The sequence below is a fragment of the Vipera ursinii genome (genome assembly GCF_947247035.1).
Source record: "Vipera ursinii genome assembly, chromosome: W".
Classification (NCBI taxonomy): domain Eukaryota; kingdom Metazoa; phylum Chordata; class Lepidosauria; order Squamata; family Viperidae; genus Vipera; species Vipera ursinii.
The window spans coordinates 5,658,902-5,674,998 of record NC_139522.1 but is presented as its reverse complement, the minus strand read 5'-3'; the positions used below and the strand labels follow the sequence as shown (position 1 = coordinate 5,674,998).

At 37.8% G+C, this 16,097-nt stretch overlaps 2 protein-coding genes across 3 annotated transcripts in view; one reads left to right on the top strand and one right to left on the bottom strand.

The window, feature by feature from the left end:
• Positions 1 to 16,097, bottom strand: part of LOC310648202 (septin-7-like) — a 688,898-nt gene that overhangs the window by 213,359 nt on the left and 459,442 nt on the right. The window contains exons 2-3 of one of the 2 annotated variants that reach the window (XM_083375952.1): positions 9,917 to 10,276; positions 9,183 to 9,285 (exon numbers count right to left, since the gene is read on the bottom strand). In XM_083375952.1, the coding sequence (XP_083232078.1) occupies positions 9,183 to 9,192 (10 nt within the window). In that variant the 5' untranslated portion in view covers positions 9,193 to 9,285; positions 9,917 to 10,276. Of the gene's footprint in view, positions 1 to 9,182; positions 9,286 to 9,916; positions 10,396 to 16,097 lie in introns of those variants that run through there. The other variant, XM_083375951.1, reaches the window with a different exon arrangement.
• LOC310648201 (uncharacterized protein) overlaps positions 1 to 16,097 on the top strand; it is a 79,883-nt gene that overhangs the window by 38,614 nt on the left and 25,172 nt on the right. The gene's annotated exons all lie outside the window — the stretch shown is intronic.

The following is a 16,097-nucleotide window of genomic DNA, read 5'->3' as shown; positions in this document are numbered from 1 at the left end:
GCTAGATTTCACCCAAGTGGCTTCAGACAATGAGTATCCCTTCCATTGTAGTAGGTACCACAAATTTTCCCTTAAAAAGTCTAGAGTCAAGAATACGTTTCACTTCATAATGGGTCTGACCCGCTATTATGAGGGGTCTGGGTGCCTTCTTAGGGGGAGGTCTTAAATTGGAGGCTTGAAAAGGTTTCAGTAAGCTGCAATGGAAAACCAGATGATTTTTTCATAAAAGTCTTAAGGAGTTTCAATTCTACTGTGACCGGGTTGACAATTCTCACGATGGGGAAAGCCCCCAAGAATTTCAGTCCTAATTTCTTGTTGGGTAGTTTGAGGCGTAAGTATATGGTCAACAAATAAACCTTTTCCCCAACTTGGAATGTCCTTTGGGGAGCTCTCTTTTTATCAGCCTGCTTTTTGTAGGTCTTAGAAGTCTTTTTAAGGCCATCTTTGTGTTTTTCCAAACTTCTTCCCAACCCCTCACCCACTGATCAAGTGTGTGGGAAGCAGAGGGCAACTGAGGGTATTCAGGTATGGGGTTGAATTCTTTCCCTGTGGCTACCCGGAAAGGTGTGTAGCCGGTGCTGCTGTGTACTGAATTATTGTAAGCCACCTCTGTGAAAGGGAGGAGGTTGGTCCAGTTTGTTTGTTAATGAGAAACGTAGCATCTGAGACATTGTTCCACCATTTTGTTAGTGGATTCTGCAGTCCCATTAGTAGCCGGGTGAAAAGTTGATAAGCCTTGAGATGATCCAATTAATTTAAGAAAATTCCTCCAAAATTTCACTGTGAACTGCACCCCTCTGTCTGAAATTATTCGCTTAGGGGTGCCATGTAGCCGGTAGATATTTTTTAGGAACAACCTAGTCAGGCATTGGGCCAATGGGAGTCCTTAGCAGGTGATAAAATGAGCCTGTTTTGAAAACAGGTCTATCACGGTCCAGATGACAGTATTTCCTCTACTGCCAGGTAGGTCTACTATAAAGTCCATAGGTATTTCTTCCCATGATTGAGAAGGGTCGGCCACTGTTTGCAGTAACCCAGGGGTTTTCCCTGGGATTCTTTTCATGGTGGCACATACAGTACAGCTCCTGACATAGTTTTCCACATCTCGTTTTAGTCCCGGCCACCAAAATTGCTGGTGGATGAGATGTAGAGTTTTTAGACATCCAAAGTGTCCAGCCTGTTTGACTTCATGGCTGTGTTTGAGAGTGTGAAGACGGAGGGTTTCAGGCAAGTACAATTCCTCCCCCCCTGTAAGCCAGACCACCTGATTGTCTTTGAACCATTGATCGGTGTTGAATTGTTTTATTTTCTTTACCCCAGGGTCATCAGGAGTAGGGGTCCTGCGAGGCGTGAGTTGAGCAGTAGTTTGTGGACTGGAGATAATTGCCTCGTTAACGTCTTCACGTTCAACTTTTGTACTGGGGCAATCTCGATAGTGCATCAGCTAGGAAGTTTTTTCCTCCCGGTATGTACTTTAGAGTGAAGTTGAAACGGTTTAAAGTACTGTGCCCATCGCACTTGCTTTGGGGACAATTTGCAGGGGAGTTTTCAGTGCCTCTAGATTTTTGTGATCTGTCCATACTTCAAAAGGCACCTTGCTCCCTTCTAGTGTCGCCAGTTTAATAGTCCCCACCTAATTGCGAAGGCCTCCTTCTCCCAGACTGCCCATCTCCTCTCACTTTCACTAAATTTCTTAAAAGGTGTAGGCACAGGGTTGCAGGACCCCACTTTTATTCTTTTGCAGTAATACAGCCCTGACTGCCACGTTGCTGTTATCGGCTTGAATTACAAAGGGCTCCCCTGGGCAGGGGTGTTTTAGGACCGGTTCAGCAAATAGTCTTTCTAAATTCTCAAAAGCTGTTTGGCAACTCATAGTCCATGCTAGTGGTTGGCCCGGTCGCTGTTTCCCCCCTCCTTTACCTGTTTTGAGTAGTTCCGTAAGGGGTAGAGCAATCTCAGCAAAAGAGGGAATAAATTGACGATAGAAGTTGGCAAAAGCTAGGAAGCTCTGGAGCCGTTTGCAAGTCTTTGGGGGTTGCCATTCAATTATGGTTTTCACTTTAGCTGGGTCCATTTCAATACTCTCCTTGGAAATCCTATAACTAAGATAATCTAATCGGGTCTGGTGAAATTCACATTTTGATAACTTGACATAAAGTTTGGCCTTCAACAGTTTCTTTAGCACTTCTGTCACCAGCTTTATATGATCAGTCGTATTCGTGCTGTATATCAGGATGTCATCAAGGTACACCAGAACCCATTTGTATAAATGATCATGTAGGACCTCATTAATCAACTGCATGAATACGGCTGGGGCCCCTTGTAGCCCAAATGGCATGACTCTGAATTGATAGCTCCCCATGGGGCAGTTGAAGGCAGTTTTCCATTCGTCTCCCTCTTTTATTCTCACCTGGTAATAAGCTTCTCTCAGGTCTAATTTAGTGAAGACACTTCTTTTGGCCAGGTGGGTTAGTAAGTCTTTCAGGAGGGGGAGGGGATATTTATTTTGCACACTCACCGCGTTAGCACCTTTATAATCTATGCAAAGTTGAAGAGACCCATCTTTTTTTTCTTTAAACAGTACAGGGGCTCCCACAGCAGACTTGGTCCTTTCAATGAACCCTCTTGCTAGGTTCTTTGTTCACGTTATCGTTGCATCTCCTCCTCCATGATGGAATCTTCCCCAACTCTTCATCAGCCTGTCTCCCACATTTGGAGACAGTGACAGGGATTCGGGACCCCTTAGTCAGTTTGTAAAGTTGGTGGATTTTGGCTTGATGTCAAGCTTCCGACGGACGAACTCTTCAAAGAACTCTGAGGCATTGTTTACCTTGGAAGTCTTTATTAGAGTAACATAACATGGGCAATACTTGGTTAAAGCCAAAATCTGGATTCCCCTCCCCTGAGCACAATAATATTAAAGCATAGTACCCTCCTTTAGTTAACCGTCATAAATCACATTCTCCAATTAGTTTCAAAGTTAAGTTTTTCCTCCTTAGCTTAACCCGCCAGTTCTCATCGCCTCTTATTACATACAACCTTGAAAGTGCTCAGCTACTATGTTATTATGTCTAACTAATCCCCCATTCATATTCTTCCTTCCCCCTCCCATCTTTATCTAACTTTAACTCTAAAAGTGATACACAAGTAGAAAAATAAAATAGCTGCTTCTTCATCTTTTGTCAAAGCAAGAACATCCGATGTTAGCAGTGTTGACAGATAACCAAAAAACAGATCTGCGAACATCTAGAAACAAATGAAGTTATAACTAGAAGCCAGCACAGGTTTGTTAAAACCAGTTCATACCAAAACAAACTTATTTCATTCTTTGACAAAGTGACTAAAATAGTAGACCAGAGAAATGCTGTGGACCTAGTATACCTAGATTTCAGTAAGGCATTCAACAAAGTACACCACATCCTACTTCTTGGTAAGGTAGAAAAATGTGGGATAAAGAGCATCACCAACATATGGATTTGTAACTGGTTGACAAATCGTACTCAATGAGTAGTTCTTAATAGTACTATATCTACATGGAGGGAAGTAAGCAGTGGGGTACCACAGGTTTCCATGATCTGGAAACACCTAGAGGCAAGTAAAGTTATAACCAGAAGACAACATGGGTTTGTCAAGAACAGATCATGCAAAAAAAAACTTATTGCATTATTTGACAACATGACTAAATTAGTGGACCAGAGAAATGCTGTGGAGATAATTTACTTGGACTTCAGTAAGGCATTGATAAAGTAGACAACAACCTACTACTTGATAAGATAGAAAAATGTGGATTAGACAGCATCACCACCAGATGGATTCGTAACTGGCTGACCAACTGCACTCAACGTGTAGTCCTTAATGGACCTACATCTACAGGGAGGAAAGTATGCAGTGGAGTACAACAAGGCTCTGTCTTAGGCCCAGTACTTCATAAACAATTTAGATGAGAGGATAGAAGGTGAACTCATCAAATTTGCAGACAACACCAAGATGGCAGGAATAGTCAACACTCCAGAAGATAGGCTCAAAATAAAGAAGGATGTCTCGACTTCCAAGAAAATGGTGCCTTAAGCAGCAACATCTTTTGGGGGGGGGTTGCACTGCTGGTGACAGCTGGCTGTGCTGCCAAAGCTGGAATCTTTGCTTGTTTGATGTATGAGCACCTTGGAATCACCCCATGAGGCTTCCTGAACAATTTGCAGGCTTACCAGGGTGAGAGATCCTGAGGTTTGCAACTGTCAGGTAAGGCCAAGCATTGTTCGGTCTCATGTCTCTCATCTTTCTCTTGACAATGCCCCATAGATTCTCTATGGGGTTCAGGTCAGGCGGGTTTGCTGGCCAATCAAGCACAGTAATCCCACAGTCATTGAACCAGCTTTTGGTGCTTTTGGCAGTGTGGGCAGGTGCCAGGTCCTGCTGGAAAATGAAGTCAGCATCCCCATAAAGCCCGTCTGCGGAAGGAAGCATGAAGTGCTCCAAAATCTCCTGGTAGACGGCTGCGTTGACCCTGGACTTAATGAAGTACAGTGGACCAACACCAGCAGATGACATGGCTCCCCAAATCAACACAGACTGTGGAAACTTCACACTGGACTTCAAGCATCTTGCAGTGTGTGCCTCTCCATTCTTCCTCCAGACTCTGGGTCCTTGGTTTCCAAATGAGATGCAAAAGTTGCTCTCGTCAGAAAAGAGGACTTTGGACCACTGAGCAACAGACCAGGTCTGTTTTTCTTTAGCCCAGGTAAGACGCTTCTGACGTTGTTTGTTGTTCAGGAGCGGCTTGACAAGAGGAATACGACATTTGAAGCCCATGTCCAGGATCTGTCTGTGTGTGGTGGCTCTTGATGCACTGACTCCAGCCTCAGTCCACTCCTTGTGAAAGTCCCCAACACTTTTTTTATTAAAAAGTTTTACAAATACATATACATAAGACCCACCCCCTCCCCCTCCCCCACCCCATTTCCCCTTCCTCCCCCTCCCCCCCAGACTTCCCAGAGCATAATACAGGGTATTAACCCTAACAATCTTAAACTATAATATGCTAACTAACTATAATAACACTTTAAGTCCTATCGAATTTTAACTCTCCTTAAAAAAAACCAAATAATAATAAATCTTATAAATCTACTACTTATTCAAATGCTAAATGAAACTTTTTGGTCCCATATTTATTCTGAATAAAATCAATCCATCTTCTCCATTCCAAGATATATCTTTGTTGCCAATGGTGTTTCAAATAAGCTGAAATTTTTGCCATTTCTGCCAGGTTCGAAACTTTTAAAGTCCATTCTTCTATAGTAGGCAAATCCTCCTTCTTCCAATATTGCGCTACCAAAAGTCTTGCTTCCGTTATTAAATACAACATCAATTTAGTTTCTATAGCAGTACAGTCTATAGTAATACCCAGCAAAAATAATTGTGGAGAAAACTTTATCTTTTTCTTAAATATCTTCTGCATATTCCACCAAATTTTAATCCAAAAAGCTGTAACTTTTTTACAAGTCCACCATATATGATAATACGTTGCATCATCACAACCACACCTCCAGCATTTAGGCTGATAATTTGGATACATACGTGCCAATTTCTTAGGATCTAAATGCCATCTATAAAACATCTTATAAAAATTCTCTTAAATTTTGTGCCTGTGTAAATTTTACATTTCTGACCCAGATTGTTTCCCAAGTATCCATCGCTATAGGTTCTTGAATATTCTGGGCCCATTTTATCGTACAATCTTTAACAAGTTCCGTTTCTGAATCTATTTCTATCAATGCATTATATATCCTTCTTATATGTGCAGGACTTTGATCTCTAATTTGTCTAACCAAATTTTCATCTACTATGGAAATACCAATTTCTAATCCTGTTTCCATCTAGCTTGTAACTGCCCATACTGAAACCAAGTTTGTACTATCTTTTCTTCTTTTAAAATATTAAATAGCTTTAATTGCCATACATTTCTTTCCAATCTACAGTAAGAATTTCTTTATATGTAATCACACCATGCTTAAATCTCACATTTATATTTTCTATCGCATGTTTAGGTATTGCCCAAACTGGAATTTTAAAATTCAACTTATAACAATATTTTTTCCAAACTCGCGACAGGGCATATCTTAATATATGTGTCTTAAAAGCATTATCCACTTTTTTGTCATACAATAAATAAGCATGCCAACCATATAACAAATCATATCCTTCAATATTCAATAATCTCCCTTGTGTTAAGTTAAACCAATTACTAATTGATGATAATGCTGCAGCCTCGTAGTATAATTTAAAATTGGGCATTTTAAGACCACCTCTTTCACGTACATCTTGCATTATCTTAAGTTTTACTCTCGGTCTTTTCCCTGCCCAAATAAATTTATTAATACCTCTCTGCCATTCCTCCAAATTTGAGTCTTTTTTAAGTATAGGTATCATTTGAAACAAGAATAAGAATTTAGGTAAAACATTCATTTTCACAGCTGCAATTCTTCCCAATAAGGACAATTGTAATTTTTTCCAACTATCTAATTCTTTTTGTATTTTTGACCATAACAATTCATAATTATTTTTATATAATTTCGCATTTGAAGCTGAAAGATATGCCCCCAAGTATTTGATCTTCTTAACTATTTCAAATCCCGTTAGTTTTCCTAAAACTTCCTTTTGTTCCTTGGTCATATTTTTAACCAATATTTTAGTTTTTTGCCTATTTACCTTAAATCCAGAAACTTGTCCATATTGTAAAATTATTTCCATTAAATCTGTAACCAATTGAGTTGGTTGACTTAATGTAATTACCAAGTCATCCGCAAACGCTTTCAATCTATAATCTTGATCTTTAATTTTAATTCCCTTTATTTTCTCTGAATCACGTATCTTGATCAACAATATTTCCAATGTTAAAACAAACAATAATGGCGACAGCGGACAACCCTGTCTTGTACCTTTTTCAATTTTACAAGCTTCTGTTAAACTACCATTAATTATTATTTGAGCTGTTTGTTTTTGATATATTGCCCTAATAGGTTGTAAAAACGTATCACCAAACTCCATCTTCTCCAAAACTTTGAATAAAAATTGCCAATTCAATTGATCAAAGGCCTTTTCAGCATCCCAAAAAAATCAGCGCTGCGGGGACTTGATTATTTCTTTCCAAAAATTCTAATAAATTTACAATATCTCTCACATTATTTTTCATTTGTCTACTACTTATAAATCCTGTTTGATCACTATGAATCATTTGCTGCATAACCTTCATTAATCTATTTGCTAAAATCTTTGCAAATATTTTATAATCATTATTTAAAAGCGATATAGGCCTATAATTTTTAAGTTGAACAAGATCTTGATCTTCCTTCGGAATCAAAGTTATAAATGCTGTTTTCCACGATGGAGGCACTTCTCCTCCAAATTGAATTGTTCTAAATAATTCTTTTAAAGGCTCCACCATTTCTGATTGTAAATTTTTATAATAAATAGCTGATAAACCATCTGTTCCAGGTGCCTTACCCACTTTTACTTGTTTAATTGCTAAAATAATTTCTTCAGCAGTTATCAATTGATTCATCCCTTCCTGTTGCTCTTGTGTAAGTATTGGGATATTCACATCCTGTAAGTAACTATCCATATCTAAACCTTGCTTTATATCCCTAGCATATAATTTAGAATAAAATTCAACAAAAGCTTTTTAATAAGATTTTGCTGAAACACCTCTTTACCCTTATATTCTATCTTATCAATATTACGTGATCTTTGTTTTTTCCTTAATAAATAAGCTAACCACCTACCCAGCTTATTAGCATTATTAAGAGTATTATGTTTGGCATATCGTAAATTAGTTGCCACCTGATCTGCCATTAACATATCAAACTGTCCTCTTAGCAAGCTAATTACTTCTTTCAACCTCTTATCAGATGGGTTCAAAATAAGAGCTTTCTCTTTCAACTTTATTTCCTCCTCTATTTCTTGACGCTTATATTCCAATCTATATCTATGTTTATTATTCAAATGTATTAGCACTCCTCTCATATAAGCTTTACTTGCATCCCAAACCATCTCAATGGGAGGACCCTTATGCATATTCATAATAAAAAATTCTCGCATATGCTTTTTACATTCTACCACATTTTCTTCATATCTAAACAAATTTTCATTTAAGAGATTAAATTAAATTAAATGCTGGTTGTGCACCTTTTTCTTCCACACTTTTCCCCTCCACATAACTTTCTATTAATGTGCTTTGATACAGAACTTTGGGGACATCCAACTTCTTTTGCAATTACCTTTTGAGGCTTTCCCTCCTTATGGAGTGTGTCAGTGATGGTTTTCTGCACAACTGTCAGGTCAGCAGTCTTCCCCATGATTGTGATTCCTACTGAACCAGACTGAGACCACTTAAAGGCTCAGGAACCCTTTGCAGGTGTTATGGCGTAATTAGCTGATTAGAGTGGGACACTTTGAGCCTAGAATATTGCACCTTTTCACAATATTCTAATTTTCTGAAATTGTGGATTTGGGGTTTTCATGAGCTGTAAGCCATAATCATCACAATTATGACAAATCACGGCTTGAACTATCTTGCTTTGCATGTAATGAGTCTATCTCATATATTAGTTTCCCCTTTTAAGTTGCATTACTGAAATAAATGAACTTTTGCACGATATTCTAATTTTTCGAGTTTCACCTGTATGTATCACAGTGTATACTGTCTCACTCTTTATACACATATTCCTTTACAGTTAACAGATGTAGTACAAATTATTTCCTAAATTTATTTCATACAATAGCATAATAGATCTCTTACTATGCAAATCTATATACTTTCTATCAAGTCCTTTAAATCCTATTTTCATCTCTACCAAAAACTAACCCTTGGTTACTTGCCAACAGTGGTAAGTGTGAAAAACAGTCATAAGTAACTTTTTCCAATGCTGTTGTAACTTTGAACGGTCACTAAACAAATGTTTGTAAGTCAGAGACTACCTGTACTAATGACAAATAACTCTTGTGTAATACTCCTGCAGAGTACATATTGTTACATAACTACACCTCCCATCTTTCAGGGTACATTTTTAATGTCAGAAAGCATAGCTAGTTAATCGAGCTACCATCAGAAACTGAATATATTTTGTTATTTGTTCATTAAAACGGGTGATAACTGATAATTTGAAGGATTAAAAAGTGTAACTTACCTACTACCATAAGAGTGAATTCAAACCCTCTCTTGACAGATTTTCTATAAACTTGATTGGGGAGGTTTGCAAATCCCACATATCCTTCAAGATTTTTCTGTTGCTGAAATAAAAACGTGAAGTTAGGATATTTATGTTTTAATATAATTAAGTTCTGCTATTTATATATATATTTTAAGAACCATACTTTGTAACTATGAAAAAGGCTATTTTCTTAGTACCTCTCATATTTCAACTACCTAAATTTGTCTCTTGCAAAAACTTTCAGTCTCATTATTTTTTAACATTTGGATATTCAGTGTTAAGGCATATTCTGTTCTTGAAAAATAAATGCTATCTGATTCCAAATGCAATACAGGCTTAGAATATAGTTCCTAATAAAAAAACCAAGTTCAGATAGCACATGTACTATCATCTGCAGCAGGAACAGGCTGCAACCTTCTGTTAAGTCATACTGAAGAATTCTAGGATTGGAAAGTACTATCACTTCTCACTAGTGGTATTATGAACCAATACATATTTTTGAATAATCCCACTACCTTCAACATATTTATTAATTTTAACAATATGTACACTCCCACACCCCATTTTCTTAGAGAAAGATATGCTGTTTGAGTGCAAGAAAAATGGGATATTCCTTTTTAAGAAACAGCTAACTTTAGAAAAGACATGTGCACATCTTGTAACAGATGCATAGAGAAAAACAGTTTCCTAGATATGCCAAGAGTACTTACGGCTACTTTGTAAACAATGTAATTTCATCATTTCACATGTCCATAATTAGACAAGATGCAGCCAAAGGTTACAGGAAGCGAGGAATTCCAGTAGTTTGGTAACACCAGTCAGGTTCAGTTTTCATCAAAAAAAAAGAAAGGAAAAAGTTATTTACATTTGTACAATGAAGATTTGTGTGTGTGTGTGTGTGTGTGTGTGTGTGTGTATACACACATACACACACACACACACACACACTATTTAGAACAGGTTAATGAGGGCAGATATGATATTGTTGCCATTACGGAAACTTAGTAGGATGAAACCCACAAATGGAACACACAGCTAGAGGGATTTAAATTATTTAAAAGAAACAGAGTCTTGGACTTTAAGAGAGCTAATTTCAATAAACTTAGACAGAGCTTTGAAAGGTCAAAGAATGCAATAAGATTTCTCTGGCATGATCTGTTTTTGACAAACCCATGTTGGCTTTTAGTAATGACTTTGTTTGCCTCTAGGTGCTCGCTGATTCGTTGTTTGATTATCTTTTCCAGAATCTTCCCAGGTATTGAGGTCAGGCAGATAGGTCTGTAGTTTCCTGGATCACTTTTTCCCCCTTTTTTGAAGATGGGAACTACATCAGCTCTTTTCCAGTCCTCTGGTAGTTCCCCAGTGCTCCAGGATCTTTGAAAAATATAGTTCAGTGGTTCTGAGAACACGTCTGCCAGTTCCTTGAGAACCTTGGGGTGTAATCCATCTGGTCCTGGTGATTTGAATTCGTCTAGGCTGGACAGGTGCTCGCTTACCATTTTGCCTATCTTAATATGTGTTTGTATTCTGCTTTTTATGGCACTATTTTTGATAGGTTGGTCTGTTTTTTCCCTTTGTGTAAAGACAGATGCAAAAAACGAGTTAAATAGTTCTGCTTTCTCCCTGTTGCTTGTCACCTTCCTGCCACTTTCATCCACTAATGAACCAATCATTTCCTTCACTTTTTTCTTCTTTTTTACATGTTGAAAGAAGCATTTTTTGTTATTTTTGACTTTGGTCGCAAGCCTTAGTTCATTTTGAGCCTTAGCTTTCCTCACTTCGTCTTTGCAGGCACGGGCTATTTGCTGATATTCTGACTTAGTTATGTGCCCCTCTTTCCACTTTCTATACTTCTCCTTTTTATCTTTCAATTTATCAGAGTTCTTTATGCAGACATGCTAGTTTTTTCCTCTTTGTTGATATTGTGCTACACTGGGCTTTTATTATCTCAGTTTTCAAAATTTCCCAAGCTTCTTGAGTTGTTTTCCCCTTTAGGATTCTCATCCATGGAATCCTTCCCAAGCTCTAAGTTTATTGAAATTAGCTCTTTTAAAGTCCAAGACTCTAGTTTGACTGTGTTCTATTGCTTGTGCTTCCAGAATGTTGAATTCCAATACTGCATGATCACTTCCCCGCAAGGTTCCTGTGACTTCAACACCTTCTATCATTTCATCTCTGTTAGTGAGAATTAAATCCAATATGGCTAATCCCCTAGTTCCCTTCTCTACTTTTTGTCAGGAAACCGTTTGATCTTCCACTTGGTGCAGAATTTGTCTCCCAGTTGATATCAGGGTAAAGTCCCCCATTACTATTGTGATGTGCTTCCTACATACCTTAGTTAGCTGACTAGCAAAAAGTTCATCTATTTCCTTTGTTTGGTTGGGCGGCCTATAGTATACACCTATGGCAATGTCATCCCCCCCCTTTTATATTGACTCTGTGCATTGGTGTATAGACATTTGAGTCCTTTATGACTGACCCTGTCTTTACTTGCTACATAACTTGTGTGGTGCCTGAGTTCCCCTATTTTCTTAGATTGCCGGGGACAGTGATGTTCTGTATCAATTAACTCACTGTCCTCATTGTTTAGTTTAAATATTCCTCCAGAAAAGCTGTGAATTTATTGCCAAGTAACTCAGTCCCTTTCTTGGATGGATGCAAACCATCTCTTTTATACATTTTTTCCATTGGACCAGCTAGACATCATGTCTAACATAACCAAAGCCTTCTCCATTACACAACTCCTTTAGCCACATATTGAATTCTGCTATATGCTGGTCTTTTCCATTTTGTTCCTTATACACTCTGAAAAAGTAAGCCTACAGCCTGTTCTGCTGAGTTCCTGCCCCAAGCTCTGGAAATCATTCTGCACAGAGACTATATCCTTTTGGGACAGATCGTTAGTGCCAAGATGTACAATAGCATCCACATCACAGTCATTGCTGGCATTGTTGACTATTTTGAAAATACGCTTCTTGTCCCTACTGGCAGTAGCACCTGGAAGACACCTGACCTCTTTTGAAACCTCTGTATCCTTTCCTAAATTTACATCCCTTATAATTGAATCACCAACCAGAAGGTGGCTTCTCTTTTTGGGTACCTTTCTCTTCTTGCATGACTGATGTGTAATACCTGATTCGCACTTCTCCCTGTCAAAACCAAGTTCTTCATCTTAGACCATGGTCCCCTGCTTATTTGAGTTATCATCACAACTACCTTGACCTGTTTCCTTAATGTCCCTATTAAGGTCAGCAAGGGCACTGTATCTGTTATACAGGGACACAGTGAAAGCTTTGTGTTTATGGTTCACATCTCTCACCCTGCCAGATCCTACGGTTGTCCACACTGCCCTTCTCCTGCAGGATCTTTGTGGTAGAGGGGGCTGATAGCGCGGAGGCTCAATAGAGCAGAAGGGCTGAACTGGACACCTAATTTCTGCCTGAAGAGCACAGATTACAGACCCTAGATAAATAATCTGTCCTTGTAGACTAGTGATTTGTGTACAGATAGGACAGTTTCCCAGTTTGGAAAGAGTGCTGCGAAAGACAGCTGCAAAACAAATGTTGCACTGAACTAAGCCAGACATGCTGAGATGAAAGGAATCTCAGATGCACTTGCCCTGAATGTACCACCGCTGTTTTTGATTTTTAGTTATATGATTCGCGCACCGTTAGGCGCATGGGCCGCTACTTTGCTCCTCCACCAACCTCCTTCTTAACTCACAGTATTGTAGCTTTTCCCAGCAGCCTCTGGCAGTTTAAAAACAATTAAGGTCCAATCAGAACTTCTAGTTCAGTTAATATTCTGTATATTTTCCCAATTCTACCTTTACCTATATATTCTTCACTTTCCTCACTTTCTTTTATAATCATTTCAAATTTTGTTAACTATCTTTCACCTCGAATTTTTCTTCCAATTTTATCCATTTCTCTAATTGTTTTAAATTCAACCAATTTAATTTAGTATCTAATAAAACATTCTTTAACTGTATTATATTCTTTATCTTTTTCTTCCAGTCTTCCCATTTATATATCTGATTTTTTTTTAATTTACTAATCCAATCTTTCAATTCAATCTTAGGGAATTTGTCCATTTCTACCACCGGTGTTAAAGGAGAAATTCCTGGCATTAACTGATATCTCCATTTGTTCCATAATTCTATCAAATTTTTTAAAAAGAGATTTTGAATTCTCTTAATTTTTTAATATCTTTTTAAAACCAATTTCCCTTAATTCCTTCAATTCTATATTGCTCCATAATAAATCTGTATCTGCTATACTATCTGGGACCACCCTTAATTGATTAGCTACCCAATAATTTCTAACATTTGGAAGACCCAGCCCACTCTTTTTTAATGGTTCATACCATAAAGCTTTACTTATTCTTGCTCTCTTGCCTCCATTACAATACACCTCCAGCAATCTCTGTATTTCCTTTAATTCTTGATCTGAAAACTTAATTGGGATCATCCAAAACAAAAAAATTATTTTTTGGTAAAACTTTCATTTTTATTGCTGCAATTCTTCTGAACCATGATAATTTTACTTTTCCATATTTATCCATTTTATATCTTTCTTTAACTTCTCATAATTTATCTTCTTTCATTCTTAAATATTTTTTGGGATGCCAATACCTAAATATTTGATACTATCTATTATTTTTAATTTATATTTTTCTTTCAATACATCCATTTCTTATTTACTATGGTTATATAACATCATTTCTGATTTTTCCCAGTTTATTTGCAATCCACTATATTTCCCAAATTCATTCAAATGTGAATATACCCTCTCTATAGTAGCTGTGGGACTTTGAAATGTTAGTAATGTATCATCTGCAAATAAATTTATTTTAGTTTTCTTATATACACCAATTCCTTCAATCAATGAATCTTTCCTGATTGCATTTGCCAAAACCTCCATCAATAATACAAATAGAACTGGGGATAAGGGGCAACCCTGTCTCGTTCCCCGGCTTAAGGTTATTGTCTCTGTAACACCATCATTTATGACTATTCTCGCCTTATTCTCTGAGTATAGTTGATTTATCACCTTTCTAAAAATTTTTCAAAAGCCTAACTTCTCTATTAATATTTTCAATGTAGGCCATTCCACACAATCAAAGGCCTTAAAAACTTCTAATACTAACAAACCAGCCTTTAATTTTAGATTCTTTATGTAATAGCCTAAATTTAATACCCTTCTTACTACATCTGACATTTGTCGGCCTCTTATAAATCCACACTGATCATTTTTAATATAATTCTCTATAAATGTATTCAATCTATTTGTCAATATTGCTGTAAAAATCTTAGCATCCTGATTAATAAGGGATATTGGTCTATATGAGCCTGGGTTTGTAAGATCTTTATTAGGTTTCGCTATCAATACTATCATAGATTGCTTCCAGGAACAAGGAATAATTTCCCCTTCCATTATTTTATTAAACATTAACCTCATCTTCAGCACCAATAATCCTTTAAAATTTTTATAATACCATATTTTCCGGCGTATAAGACGACTGGGCGTATAAGACGACCCCCTACATTTCCTGTTAAATTATAGGGTTTGGGCTATACTCGCCGTATAAGACTACCCCTCTTCCAATGCACACCAAATAAAAATTAAAAAACATCAGATTTGATTTTAATATGGTAATTTTAATTCAAATGCTTATGACATGCAGGTGCTTAGTAGGAAAACTGTCACTTATAAACATAAGGCTGTTTGTCATCAAACATGTAAACATAAAACAGTGCAAGTGGATTAAATAATAATAATAATAATAATAATAATAATAATAATAATAATAAGAAGAAGAAGAAGAAGAAGAAGAAGAAGAAGAAGAAGAAGAAGAAGAAGAAGAAGAAGAAGAAGAAGTAGTAGTAGTTGGAGGGGACCTTGGAGGTCATCTAGTCCAACCCCCTGCTAAGGCAGGAAACCCTATACCATTTCAGACAAATGGCTGTCCAGTCTCTTCTTAAAAACTTCCAGTGTTGCAGCATTCACCACTTCTGGAGGCAGGTTGTTCCACTGGTTAATTGTTCTAACTGTCAGGAAGTTTCTCCTTAGTTCTAGGTTGCTTCTCTCCTTGATTAGTTTCCATCCATTACTTCTTGTCCTGCTTTCAGGTGCTTTGGAGAATAGCTTGACTCCCTCTTCTTTGTGGCAGCCCCTGATTCCAGCAACCATTCCCTATTTTCCTAATTCACTTTTTCACTTTTCCTAATTCACTCTAAAGCTTTCCCTGCGCAGAGCCTTAAGTAACACAAGCTGCCTGCAATTAGTGCAGGTTCGCATCCCACCAGGCTCAAGGTTGACTCAGCTTTCCATCCTTCCAAGGTAGGTAAAATGAGGACCCAGATTGTTGGGGACAATAAGCTGACTTTGTAATAATGCTGCTTGGGGGTGTGTGTGAAAGCCCTAATAAACAGGCATATACACAGAATGAAGGCTATTGCTAAGCACATTGATTTGTGCTTTAAATTGTAAGCCACCCTGAGTCTTCGGAGAAGGGCAGGATATAAATGGGATTTTTTTAAAAAAAAGACCAAATGGGAGATCCGTTCCAGGTTTTCCAGCCAGCCCGCCCAGTTCCTGAGTCAAATGTGTCCTTACAGCTAAGCCGGTGCTCTGGATGCTGCCTTCCCCACCTGCCTTTCAAGTTGGGATATACTACAGCTGCTCTTCAACTTTAGAAGGAAAGACGCCCAGACCCCAGCCTGTAAAAAATCACAGACTGCAGCTTCTTCTCCAATTGGTCCCGCTTTCCCTGCGCAGACTAAATGGGAGATCCGCTCCAGGTTTTCCAGCCAGCCCTGTCCCTAAATTTTCAGCACCCGGCGTATAAGACGACCCCTGACTTTTGAGAAGATTTTCATGGGTTAAAAAG